The following is a 13,312-nucleotide window of genomic DNA, read 5'->3' on the forward strand; positions in this document are numbered from 1 at the left end:
AGAAGAAGAAGGAGGAGGAGGAGGAGGAGGAGGAGGAGGAGGAGGAGGAGGAGGAGGAGGAGGAGGAGGAGGAGGAGAAGAAGAAGAAGAAGAAAAGTAGGAGGAGGAGGAAGAGGAGGAGGAGACGCCTAAGCTAATAAACCAAGCAGTGTTTAAATTAATATAGTTTCTGTGTGTTTATTTCAAGTATGAATGGCCAGGAATGAACAAGCAGCCTCCTACTACACCTCCAGGACAAATAAATCTCCTTTGTGCTGAGAACTTGGTCTTGGGGTGTCTTATGCCGATTCTGGTCCTTTCCCAAAGTAGATACAGAAGCCAATCAACCCCCTGCCCCCACACACTCAGTTCTCTTCCAGGTTGGCATGGCCAGGCCTTGCTGGCTGTGACCCAGCTCCTCACTCACCGCAGTTATCCTCGTCTGCTCGGTTCCCACAGTCGTCCACACCGTTGCAGTGAAGCAGCTGGGGCAAGCACTTGGTGATGTTCCCACAGGGGAAGGAACCAAGGGGACAGCTGACATCCTGTGCAATCCCAGGAGTGACTGGGGAAGAGGGAGAGAGATGCGATATTTGGAGACAGTTAATACACACATAGCACTAAAGGTAGTCCCCTCATAGTTCCCACACGTTTGTCCCCTGGACCAGTTAGAGCAGGAACCTGGCATTACCATCTATGGTGGCCGTGGCCACTTTCTGGAGTCTCTGCCTCACTAGAATGCTCATACTGGCTTCTGTTCCTAGGATTCTCTTGCCAACCTCTCTTTCGTTATCCACTGCCCCCACACCTCGATGAGTGCCAAAGTGGTGGGGATTGAACCTATGGCCTCAAAGAGCTGGGCACATTAATTATCCCTGCCAGACCTCAACCTAAAATAAAGGCAGTTCACAAAAGGACAATACATCTTGGTTCCCAAATTCTCTTACGTGCTTGTACCACGAAATTAGTCTATTTCCATAACATTATGATATTATGATATAGTTATAATATAATTAATATTATGATAGATTGATGTTAATTTACAATTTTAAATTCCCCAACTGACAGAGCACCTGCAAATACAGGCTAAGAATCTTTTCATCTCCCTGAAATGTCCGAGAGTAAAGTGCTCCCCTGCTACTACCCCCAGACACTTTGCTATATATTCCCTACAAGTAAAGGCCTTCTCCACAACAGGACACAACCATCAAAATCAGATGAACACTGAGATGCCATTGGCACGGGACTCTCAGGTTCTATTCAAGCTGGGGCTCCCAAATATCCTGTAAGTGAATGGGGCAAGTTTTGACTTAGCCCCGAGATGATTTCTTACGTCTTTAGTTTTATCTGGAGCCACCTTTGGTTCTTTTAAAAATTGTTATTATTGTGTAAATGTGCAGAATGTGGGGATGAGAGGGCAAGGGCACCAGGGCACACGTGTGAAGGCTGGAAGACAGCTCCGAGGACCAGGAATTGAACCAATGACGAATGCTTAGCCAGCTGATCCATCTTACCCCTCTTTGTACCCCTGTCCCCAAATGTCTTCATCTTTGGTGGTGGGAACCTCAAGCTGACTTTGATCCTCTCAAGCCTCAACAGAACCCACTGGTCTCTGAGGACTTCCATGCTTTCGGGCACTGAATGATTTTTCCAGAATCATCTATTTTGCCTGTTGTGGCTTTCAAATCCACCATTTCTCTGAGTTCTGGCTCCTCGGGAGTTGAATCATATTTAGAAGCCAAGTTAAGGACTCAGTACATAAGGCTACTGGGCTGTTGTTTCCCCAATGTCCTCAGTGGATGGACTGGGACTGTGCAGTTGTTCAGACCTGTGCATGTAGACATCTACATTTACTTTTCAGTCCGTTTCTCAATACTGAACCCTGAGTCCCTCCTCCCACGCAGTACCACAAGACTAAGGCTGATTTTTTTTCTCTCATTAAGTTTCTCTCCCTGCTTTTCTCAGAGTGAGGAACGTGTTTTCTGTTGCTTCAACATAATTAGGCTGACAACTTTAGCCCCCACCTTGGACCGCTTTCCCTGCAGAGAATTTCTCTAGCCTGCTCCACCACCCACCACTCCTTTCACCCCCAACCCAGAACACCTTCCTGTGGGCTCCCAAATGCCTTTAGGGCACAATTGCTCAGGACAAACAGCCAGGAGGCAGAGCTCTGGGAAAGTTCTGGAGACACTGAAGGCCACCTGCAAAGACGTGGGAAGAATGTCTCCCTTAGATTATGGCGTCAGTTCCTTACAGCAGAAGGAAGACATCGTGTTGTTGTGGGACTGGCAAATACGAGATGTGATAATGAACCTCTCTGGAAAGTCACCCAAAGGTTTGCAAAGAAACATCCCTAGGAAAGCATGCCAGCCTGCCTGTCACCTGACTATCCAGATGTCCCATGATGTTTGGCTTTGTCCCAGCACAGCCATGGGACTGGAGCAAAAGTGAAAGACTTTGAAACTGGAAAAACGCACAAGATCACGGAACGGAGTTATCTTGGCCTCACAGCTTCTTTGTTTGTTTGTTTGTTTGATTGATTTTTTGTTTTCTCAACTCTAGCATATAAAAATGCAAATAACCATTGTCCCTAGAAATACAGATTTTTCTGTGGTAGAGATAAGATGGTGATATATATTAATTATTGTTCCATGGTATTAGTTGATTTTGTATGCTTTTGTTCCATTGTTCCTATTGGCTAAACACACACATACAATAGCTCTTAAATTACCACTGATTTTCTCATTAGTAAATGAATTAGTCTTTGAGACGTTTTGATTCTATATCTGTATGACTCATAACTCCTAATCTCTTCTTCCCCTAATTCTTGTTAAATTATCTTGTAACAGGTGTGGGGATTTACTTGGTGTTCCAGAGTTGGTATTTTGAACTAAAGACATTTGGACCTCAACAGATGGAGAAATGTGCCTTCTCAGAACTCATTTGTCTGACTAATAGCAGAAATGCCTGGGGAATAAAGCTGGCATTGACTCCCCCTTTGGGCCAGTCTGGTTAGTCCCAGGAGTGAGGCCAAGGGTAACCTCTAATGAATCTCTTTCCTGAGGATATGAGAATGAGGATGGCCCCCAGAGCTAATATATTCGAATGTTTAGTCACCAGGGAGTGGGACTTTTGGGAAGAATCAGGAGGTTTGAGCTTGTTGGAGGAGGTGTGTCATTGGATGTGGGCTTTGGGGTTTCAAAAGTCAGTGCCAAAGCCCTTTGCCTGCTGTCTGTGGATCAGGCTGTAAAGCTCTCAGCTGCTGTACCAACAGTGTGCCTGTCTGCTCCCCACTGTAATGATAATGAACTGATCTTCTAAAACTATAAGCAAGCCCCAGTTAAATGCCTTATTTTGTAAGAGTTGCCTTGGTCATGGTGTCTCTTCCCAGCACTAGAGCAGTGACAAAGACAGCCCCAAAGGAAGGATAGAGACCCACATCAGACGCACAGGGTCAGAGACGACACAGACTTTCTTATCTGCTGTTTGTTTTCTTATTGGTAAAGGTGCTTGCCACTCAGCCTGATGACCTAGCTTCCATCCTGGGACTTACTCTTGCAAGTTATTCTCTGACTTCCACGTGTGTTGTGGAACGAGCATGCGCACGTGTGCATGCACACACACACACACACACACTCCTTTCTACTTGTTTGTCCGAGATGGAGCTTTGACTGACTTGTACAATTCTCCCCTTGAATTATATATATATATATATATATATATATATATATATACACACACACACATATATATACATATATATATACTTTTTAAAATGTATTTTCTTAAAAATTTATTTATATGATTATGTGTGTGTCTGTATATCACACATATGTGGGTGCTGAGGAGGACAACAAAGGGTTTTAAACACCCTGAAGCTGAAGTTCAGGCAGTTGTGAGCTATTCAGTCATAGAACAGGAAACAAATTTGAGTGCCCTGGAAAAAAGGTGTGATCTCTTAACTTCTGAACCATCTCTCCAACCCCAGATTTCTCTCTCTCTCTCTCTCTCTCTCTCTCTCTCTCTCTCTCTCTCTGTCTCTCTCTCCACACTCTCTCTCCCTCCTTCCTTCCCTCCTTCCCTCCCTCTTTACCTTCATTTCTTTTTTTTTCCTTTTGGAGACATATCCCCTTATATTGCCAAAGCTGGTTTTGAACTCATATCCCCTAACCCTAGATTCCCAAGTAACCATGGTTACAAGTAAGCATCACTGTGTCTGGTTCTACATGTGTACTTTAATCAGAAAAAAATGGAATGAAATATATAAGCAGCATTAAAATGCTGAAGAAAACTTGACATTTGCTATATTTAAAATTAATTTTATTGGATTTTTTTTAGAATTTTAAGCAAACATTTGAACCATATAAAATAAAATTAGTTCATGTGTAAGATTTTTTTCAAATAATAGTTCAATATGTTTGTGAAGGGTTTTGTAAGGGGCTCAGCTCACTCAACTTAAGCTGAACTTGGTGAGTTAGACAGCGAGGAAGATTTCCCATCTGGAAAGATTATGAATAGAACAGTAAGATCTGAAACAAGAAATCAAAGGTTTCATGATTGTGCACATAGTAAGCTCACATCACTGTTACACGCAAGTGTGGTGGGCACTGTTGGCTTGCTGGTTACCTGGCTATCCCAGCAACCCTGACCACTCACTGGCTCCCCATGAAGGCACTGGTAAGAACAACTTTCCTAGCTCTCTTGCCTTCAGTTGGCTACAATACACTCTTCTGGCGATGGAGACCACATCCTGGCGATGGAGACCAGGAAGTCCTGGAGGAGCTCGCGTTCCTGAAACTAACAAATGCCTTCCATGCTCCAGCCTCCAACATGAGATGGCGTGTAGATCCTCAGCAACCTCCTTGCAGCTGTGATTAGCAAGCACCGACACACGAAAGGAGCTCAGCGATGCCGAGTCACACATGCTGACCTTGGCATCACTAGCCCACCAGGTTCTTTTCAGTAAGAAGAACAAACCTCTCTTACTTTGGAGGGTCATATTTTTTCTTCTAGTAACTGAATTTCCAGTATACTGGGTCTGGTGGCACATGCCTTTAACCCCAGCACTGGGGAGGTAGAAGCAGGAGGATCTCTGAGGGTTCTAGGTCAGTCTGGTCTACATAAAGGGTTCCAGGACAGTCAGAGCTACATAGTGAGACTCTTTTTTTTTCTTCTTCCACTTTTATTTATTTACTTTTCATTGGTTTAAATCCGGGATGGGTACAGCATCACACGGATTCTGTGTCCAATGGCTTTTGCAGGAAGGTTGCTTCGGAATTTGGCACGGACCATGCCACTGTTTCCATGGGCCCGAGTTACTTTCCCCCAGATCACTCTGGTTTTGTTTGGTTTGCCTCCAGGTGTCACTGTGTTGTTCTTTGCTTTATACACATAAGCGCATCTCTTGCCCAAGTAGAATTCAGTTTCATCTTGGGCATAAACGCCTTCAATTTTAAGGAGAGCCGTGTGCTCTCTCTGGTTCCGGAGACCTCGCTTATAGCCAGCAAAAGTGGCCTTGCACCACAGCCTTCCAGACATACTGTCCTTTAGAAGTCCTGTTCCCAGCAGGCCGATGGCCGGCAGGGTCTCCGAGATGCAGGGGCGTCTCGGTGAGTGATGCGGATGAACCCACGCCAAAAACCGCCATAGCGAGACTCTTTCCCAAACAAAATCAAACCAACCAACCAAACAAGAAAGAAACACTAGTGTCTCCCCCCCGCCCCACAGTTTCCTTTTAAAGATGAGGAATTCCAGGTCAGGTTGACAATCTATTTGAAAGGATGACAGACTCGCCAGAGAGATGGAAGGAGGGTACATTAGTAGCATAGGTTGCTGTGTTGGGAGGAGTTGTGGTGGCCTGATAACAGCAAATGAGATTAGAGACCTTCCTGAACTATCACATCTCCTCTGGTGCCTAGCTGGATGGAAGCAAAGAGCTTTGGCATGGGGACATTGTGCCAGTGGCAAGTAGTTGTGTTCTGTGTGACAGGCTGGTCCCAGTGGCCCTGCAGCCTTGAGTTCACATTCTCCACACAAGCTGGGGAGGAGCAGCCAGAGCCGAGCTTGGGTCTTTCTGTTTCCTGAAAATACCATGCTAGAGTCCCTAGGCTGTGGAGGAGAACTTGACTTTCCCCTTGGGAGAAAGGGCCCACTAAACTTTAAAATACCCTGCAAGCTTCATACCTTACTTTTCCATGAACGAATAGTCACAGTTCTGAAGTTCTTTTGGCCTGATGGTAAATTTCATTTGTCATTTAATTTTTATGTATTAACTTTACACCAATCTAGTACACCCCTCTCAGTTAGTGATGTTCCTCTACAGAGTCCTGACTAATACATGTCCCGTGTAGTTCAAACTACAGGTAGCAGCAACTACATCTGGCTGGAAAAATATTTGATTGCCAGCACATAGAGGGTGTTAACGACATCTAGTAAGTAGAGGCCAGGATTGCTGATAGATATGCCACATGCACAGGGCAGTTTCTCTTCCCTAGAATCTCAGAAGAGTTTAGGCTGAGAGATCCAGAGCTATGCATGGATGTAGGGTAAAAAGGGCCAATGAAAGAACACCCTGGCCCTGAGACCAGAGCCAGGGAAATATCCTGCCCCTTAACCCACTCAGTAATTGAAATCCAGCTAATCCCTGAGGACAAAGTCCAACCTTAATCTGTGAGCTTGTCTCAAGCTCAGGAATTGAGAACCCTATCAACCTCACTCTGAAAACTGTCACCCTGGGAAGCTCCAACCCTAAGAAACCCTATAAAAGCCCTGTACCTGTTCAATTTGGGGCTGCCTTTTTCCACCATGGTAGTGGCAGCCACTCACCTAGGCTCCTCCCTCCCAATAAATCTCTAGAGTGAGGTTGGTTGTAGCGACTTTCTTTTGCGGAAGTGAAGCAGAACTGCTACATTTCTCCCTGGAAACGTCCTGAGCAGAGCAGAGCTGTAATGGCTCTTGCCAGAGTGGAGTCAGAACAGAACTGTAACATTTTGGCTGGGAAACTTTCCCTTACTGGAACCAAGTTGTTACACTCTGGGGAAGATGAGCAGAGCCGTGTAACCCTTCTCTGGAGCAGAGCAGAGCCAAATTGTAACAACTTCCCTGCGGAAATCCTCCCCTGCTGGATGAACATTGTTACACTTGCATTACCAATCCTTTCTGGGAGCAAGAACTGTAACACTTGGCTGGGGAGACTGTCCACCACTTTCAGAGCTGTAACACTTCAGGTATTCCTCAGATACCTTCAGGTATTCTGACGACCAGGATACGCTACACTTTTTCCTTCATAACTGCAACACTTATAACGGAGTAGCTGGATTTCCATAATTGCCATGAAATATGTGAAAAACACACCCTAAAACAAGGTAAGGTTTATTTGGTTCAGAGTTTTTGTGGTGTCAGTCTATGACCAATGGCCTGTTGCATAGGGCAATACATCACAGTGAAATCTACAGCTCGCCTTTATGCCAGGCAGTCCGCGAAGAGGAAGAAGGAAGGGCTGGGGTTTTGACATCCTCTTCAAATGCACATCCCCAGTGACACACATCCTTCCAAAAGGTCCTACCTCTTAAAGATCTCTGTGCCTCTTATTAGTGTCACTGTCTGAGGACTAAGCTTAAAATATACCTCTACGAGACAGTCTTCCAAACCACAGAAATGCATAACAGAAACATTCACAGACTGCTCACTGTGGAGCAGACAGTTCACTATTTAAGATTCCTTATCTTAATCCTTATTGTTGAGATTTTATAATTGAGAATTATAATCCCAAGAGAATTAAGAAGTAGCAGGACACTAGCAAGTAGGGGATGAGTGCAGCTGTTCTGCTATTTTGGAAACAGTGACGGTTTTTGTTTTGGATGAGAGTCTTGGGAAAAAGACTGCAGTTTGTGCCACTATTACCAGTGGGGAATATCCATGTTAGTGATAACCGTGAGGATTATTGAACAAGTTAGCAAGAACATTTCAGAAGTTTTTGACAATTCAAGTCTATTCTGCTCAAGGTAGGGAGCACAGGCAAAGGACGTTTTCTGGAAGAGTGTGTTAGCACCACACACCCATGTTAACATAAACAGATACAGCAGGAAACCAAGAGAACATGTTATACTTTGTGTGAGATTTGAGATGTGTCTACTGAGCATTCATGAAACATCTTGATGTAGTAAATCTGTACTGAGTGATTCAATGTCTGACTGAAATAGCCAAGACCTTTGAATCTGGCTTTTGTTAATTTGTAGCAATTGAATTTTATACCTAACCAGTGTTAAAGCATGATTCCACTTTGGGAGGCATGTTGGACTCAGAAGAACTGAGACCCTAAAGTGATGTCAGAAGCAGACGCAGAAGCACAGGTTCTGACTTTCTCTTGCCTTCCTGTCTCTCCTCCCTCATTCTGCCTCCACTTCACTGGTGAAGCCATAGAAGCTGGAATTCTTTTTCCCCATGGTAGGTCTTAAAAACTGGAACTTTCTCAAAAGTTAGCAATAAAATCTAAAAATACTGCCCTGAGCGTTCCTTGGTTTTCTGTGTAAGTATTAGCTATAAAGAGCTTCTGCGGCCTGCCCGTGTCTCACACTATGTCAGAGATCTTCTGTGGCATGGCTACTTGAGAGAAAGAAAAACTTAGCAGAGAGGCTAAGAAGAGTTCAAACACACAGATCTTCTTGATCTCTGCCCCCCTCCTAAGAGACCCTTTTTGTGCGATCACATTTCCACATAGCTGTTTATAACCTATAGACAAAGATAAAATTACAGACCAATTTCCTTTAGGAACAAGATGCAAAAATTCTCAATAAAATACTTGGAAGCCAAATCCAAGAACACATCAAAAAAGATTATCCTCTATGGTCAGGTAAGTTTGGTCCCAGAGAGGGAGAGATGGTTCAACATATGTATATTGATAAATGCAATCCACAACATAAACAAACTGAAAGACAAAAACCACATGATCATCTCAGATGCAGAAAAGACCTTTGACAAATCCAACATGCTTTCATGACAAGGGTCCTGGAGAGTATAAGGATACAAGGGACATACATCAACATAATAAAGGCAGTTTCCAGCCCACAGCCCACATCAACCCAAATGGAAAGATCCAAAGCAGTTCCTGTAAAACCAGAAACAAGACAAGGCTGTCTCCTCTCTCCATGCTCATTCAGTATAGCACTTGAAATCTTCACTAGAGCAGTAAAACAACTGAAGGAGATCAAGAGGATACAAATAGGAAAGGAAGGAGTCAAGATATCTTTATTTGCAGATGATAGAATTGCGCATATAAATGACCCTAAAGACTCCACCAGGAAACCCCTACAAAGGATAAACATTTCCAGAAAAGTTGCAGGTTACAAACTTGACTCACAAAAACCAGTAACCCTGGAGACAGTGGGGCTGATCTATTGTGAGCTCACCAAGACCAGCTGGACTGCGACTGAAAAAGCACGGGATAAAACCGGACTCTCTGAATATGGCGGACAATGAGGGCTGCTGAGAAGCCAAGGACAATGCCACTGGGTTTTGATCCTACTTCATGTTCTGGCTTTGTGGGAGCCTAGCCAGTTTGGATGTACACCTTCCTAGACCAGGATGGAGCGGGGAGGACTTTGGACTTTCCACAGGGCAGGGAACCCTGACTGCCCATCAGACTGGAGAGGGAGGGGGAGAGGAGTGGGGGGAGGGGGAGAGAAGAGGGGGGGGGAAGGGAGACGGGGAGGAGGCGGAAAATTTTTTTTCAATAAAAAATTATATTTAAAAAAAAGAAAATACTCATGCAAGAAGTATTTTTCAAGTCCTCTTATAATTTTTCTCCATTATATTTTATAATACAAATATTTCACTATATAAAAACATTTTCAATAAAGAACAATTTTTAAAGAAAAAAAAACCAGTAACCCTTCTTTATGAACTGAAACGAAATAAGAAAGAAACCAGGGAAACAATAACTTTCACAGTAGCCTCAAAAACATCTTGAGATAACCAATTTAAGAATTGGAGAAAGAAATAAGATACCAATAGATAGAAAAGTCTTCCATGCTCTCAGATAATGAGTAGGGCCAACTCCAAAGTCCTGGATGTCGGTCTGGGTAGTAGCTGAGTTGGTCAGTCCAGGCCTCCACCTATCTCAACACTGGAGTTACAGACAGTTACAACTCCAACATGCAGCTGCCATGTGGGTTCTGGAACCCAGACGGGTGTCCCTTGCAAGCTCAATAAATTTCCTTAACTCCAAGCTGTCTCTGCAACCCCTGAACAGATTCTTAAACATTTTTTATTTTTAGATATAGGGTTCACTAACTCCTAGGTACCTAGTGCAGTTAGGTGAACGTTAAGGAATCTGAAGCAGCTACTCGCTGCTGCCTTGGTTGACATCCAAGTTCAGATGTTAATCACCTCTGTACGTCCACCTGTCTTTACTTCCAGGTTCGTTATATGGTAACCAATAGCTGTGCTGAAATCATTTTTCATGGACTCTGTCAAATATCCCATCAAACACCAGCCCATAAAGTTATAAGCACTCTGTGTCAAACACGTGTTGCCGCATGTGGTTTATGTGGAAGGAATGGGCAACTTTCCCACTGCATAGAGATTGTCGGCATCTTCCATCATGTCTTATAAGTGTCTATCGGGAAGCAGCCAATATTTACACTCTTTGGTGATTGCCCATCATGGACAGGCCTGCTAGCAAGCACTTAATTGCTGTTGCTGGATGCATGACTTCCCCTCTCTGTCCATGCTGCCACCTCAGATTAAGAGTAAAGCTTGTGATGGACATGGTTGCCAATTCCGGTCACTACGTTAAGTAGTGAGGGAGGATTGCTTTCCTCCATCTTCAGTTGCACTTTGATACAGCCATTGCCACCAGACCTTGCTTTGTGTGGCTGGTTGTTGGATACCCATCTATATCCAGCTCTCAAGATTGTTAGGTGGGTTAGATACACATCTGTGGCAGGGAAGAGGCAAGAGTGATCCGGGAGAGAAGAGCTAGATTCCTACATACCCCCCCTTTTTTTTTAATATTTGTTTATTATGTATACAATATTCTGTCTGTGTGTATGCCTGAAGGCCAGAAGAGGGCGCCGGACCTCTTTACAGATGGTTGTGAGCCACCATGTGGTTGCTGGGAATTGAACTCAGGACCTTTGGAAGAGCAGGCAATGCTCTTAACCACTGAGCCATCTCTCCAGCTCCCCCCCTTTTTTTTTTAACTGAAAATGATTGACCCTTTTGAGTCCTCTTATTTCCTAGGGGTAAGCAATTCTCTTCTCATTTTTCATCTGGTTTTCAAGTGCTAGAGAACGTTTGTGTATGACTGTGATCAGTGTGTAAACTCCTCATTTCTGCGGTGTCCCGTGTGTGGATAACCAGGCTGACTGAACAGTAGCTGTCCCCTACCTGGCCTTCTGACTTCTTCTCAGTCTCTTGCCAGCCTGGTCATCATACAGCACCTAGAATATTCTTCAAAAAACGAGATTACAAAGTGTTCTCCCTCCAGAACTCCTCTGGGACCTCACAGTCCCTAGAGTAACGTCCTTCCTTTTCACTTTTCCTCTCAGAGCGTCTAGGAATAGGTCACAGCTGTCCCCTGGCTGACTTCCCTTTCTCAGCTTGAGAACCCTTGCTGTGTTCTCAGTTCCTCCAGGTCTTTTTTGTGAGCCAGTCTGCCTTTCTAGATATTTAGATTATTGTTGTCCAGGTCTCTACAAGGCAAGGGGCTCTTCTCGTAAGTAACACCGCCTTAGAAAGACTGTTTATGTCTACTAAAACATTGCCCCGATCTGGAGGGAAGCATGCTGGGCCTGGTTAATACTTGGATGGGAGATGCTGTTTAGGATTGTTCCAGCTAACCTTCCCCCGCATTCTTTGCTCGTTACTATCCTAGCCCATGTGTTTATTTTCTTCAGAACATATTGAGAAATTTATTAGCGTGATGAATAGTTTTGATTTTTGGCTCAATAAAAACATAGATAAAACTGGGAAGGGAGTCTAAACGGGGAGTCCTCTAGATTAGGCTGACTCATGGCCATGCACGGGAGGAGTTTTCTTTCTTAAAACTTAATGTTTTCGAGAATTTCTGTATTGACATCACATCCACCCCACCTTTTCCCCTCTTCAAATTCTCCTCTGTCCTCCCACTCACGTTTAAGATCTCTTCTGTAATCATTATTGTTACACTGGGTGAACTGTGGTGGGAAGGCCCATCCTGAAGATGTGCAATCCTATTTCATGGGCTTGGCCCTGTGCTGAATGAACGGAAGAGAGAGAGCTGAGCACGAAGTCACTAATTCGCGGGTCTGTTTTTGGCGGTGTTTGTCATGTGACAGCTGCTTCCTGCTGTTTTGACTTTCATGCAATTGTAGCCTGGAACTCTGAGCCCAGGAGACCCTTTCTCCTGGGAATCGCTTTTACCAGGGTGTCTTATCACAGCCACAGGAAATGAGACTCAGACAAAGAGTTTGTCTTCTGTCGAGTGCCAGAATGAAATTCCTATAGGTGAAGGGTCTTTTCAGTGTTGTCCCCCAGTGATTGTTTATGACTTTACTGGTCCTAGGTATACTGTGCTAAGCACACAGAGTAGAAGGAAAGAGGCTACGAACGAACGATGACTAGTTCTGTCGTTACCGCACTTAGGACAGAACTCAAAGTCATGACGCTGTGAAGCTATCTTTAATATGCGCAGAAAGTGGACCTTTTCTCCAGCCTCTACCTCTTGATGCAATGTCTGCCAACACCCCTGATGTTTGAGAGATTGAGATTGGTGTAGTCAGTCAAGGGTCCTCGTTTCTTGATTCCTCAGAGTATGCTGCTCCTCATCAGCCTCTCGGAAGCTCTAGGGTCCACAGATTCTGTCTGTCAACGATTAGACTAAGGAAACTTAACATTTTTGATTTTTTTTTTAGAAGGTGGTGAAGGAAAGTAAGGTAAGAAAGAGATTAAGAAATAGGATGTTTTAAATCATGGTTAGCTGTTCAGTAAAGCCACTTGTGGGGCTAGCACTGATTCCTCACAACGCCCTTGTCACCAAACAATGGCTAAAAACCTCAGAGTGATTGCAGGTAGACTTTAGAGTGTACATTGTACGTTCTAAACTAGAAGTCAGCTTTCCCAGAGGAGCTCAATTCCAATAATTGGAACAGTGCTTGTGGTGGTTATGAGATGTCCCCTCTCCAAGCGTCAGACCTCTGAATACTTGATCCCTACGTGGTAGCTGTTTGGGGAGGATTCAGATGTGTGGCCTTGCTGGAGAAAATGTGTGACTGTGGGTGGGTATGGTGGTTTGAAAGAGAATGAATGCCATAGTGTCATATACTTGAATAGTTGGACCCCAGTTGGTGGAACT

General features: G+C 44.2%; 2 protein-coding genes across 4 annotated transcripts in view; both read right to left on the reverse strand.

Annotated features, from left to right (window-relative positions):
• The window catches only part of Rxfp1 (relaxin family peptide receptor 1), an 80,798-nt gene that overhangs the window by 54,984 nt on the left and 12,502 nt on the right, over positions 1-13,312 (reverse strand). For 2 of the 3 annotated variants that reach the window (XM_050158745.1, XM_050158743.1), the window contains exon 2: positions 407-544. In XM_050158745.1, the coding sequence (XP_050014702.1) occupies positions 407-544 (138 nt within the window). Of the gene's footprint in view, positions 1-406; positions 545-13,312 lie in introns of those variants that run through there. The other variant, XM_050158748.1, reaches the window with a different exon arrangement.
• LOC126511558 (60S ribosomal protein L35a) lies at positions 5,153-5,623 on the reverse strand. Its single transcript, XM_050158758.1, has one exon. It carries the CDS (start codon positions 5,515-5,517, stop codon positions 5,185-5,187), a length of 333 nt encoding a protein of 110 aa, XP_050014715.1. The 5' UTR covers positions 5,518-5,623; the 3' UTR covers positions 5,153-5,184.

This window comes from Alexandromys fortis, unplaced genomic scaffold (assembly GCF_014885135.2).
Source record: "Alexandromys fortis isolate MF-2015 unplaced genomic scaffold, M_Fortis_MF-2015_v1.1 scaffold_102, whole genome shotgun sequence".
In the NCBI taxonomy this organism is placed as follows: domain Eukaryota; kingdom Metazoa; phylum Chordata; class Mammalia; order Rodentia; family Cricetidae; genus Alexandromys; species Alexandromys fortis.

Coding starts and splice junctions, on each gene's coding strand:
- LOC126511558 (XM_050158758.1), bottom strand. CDS start 5,517: ATGTCTGGAAGGCTGTGGTGCAAGGCCACTTTTGCTGGCTATAAGCGA.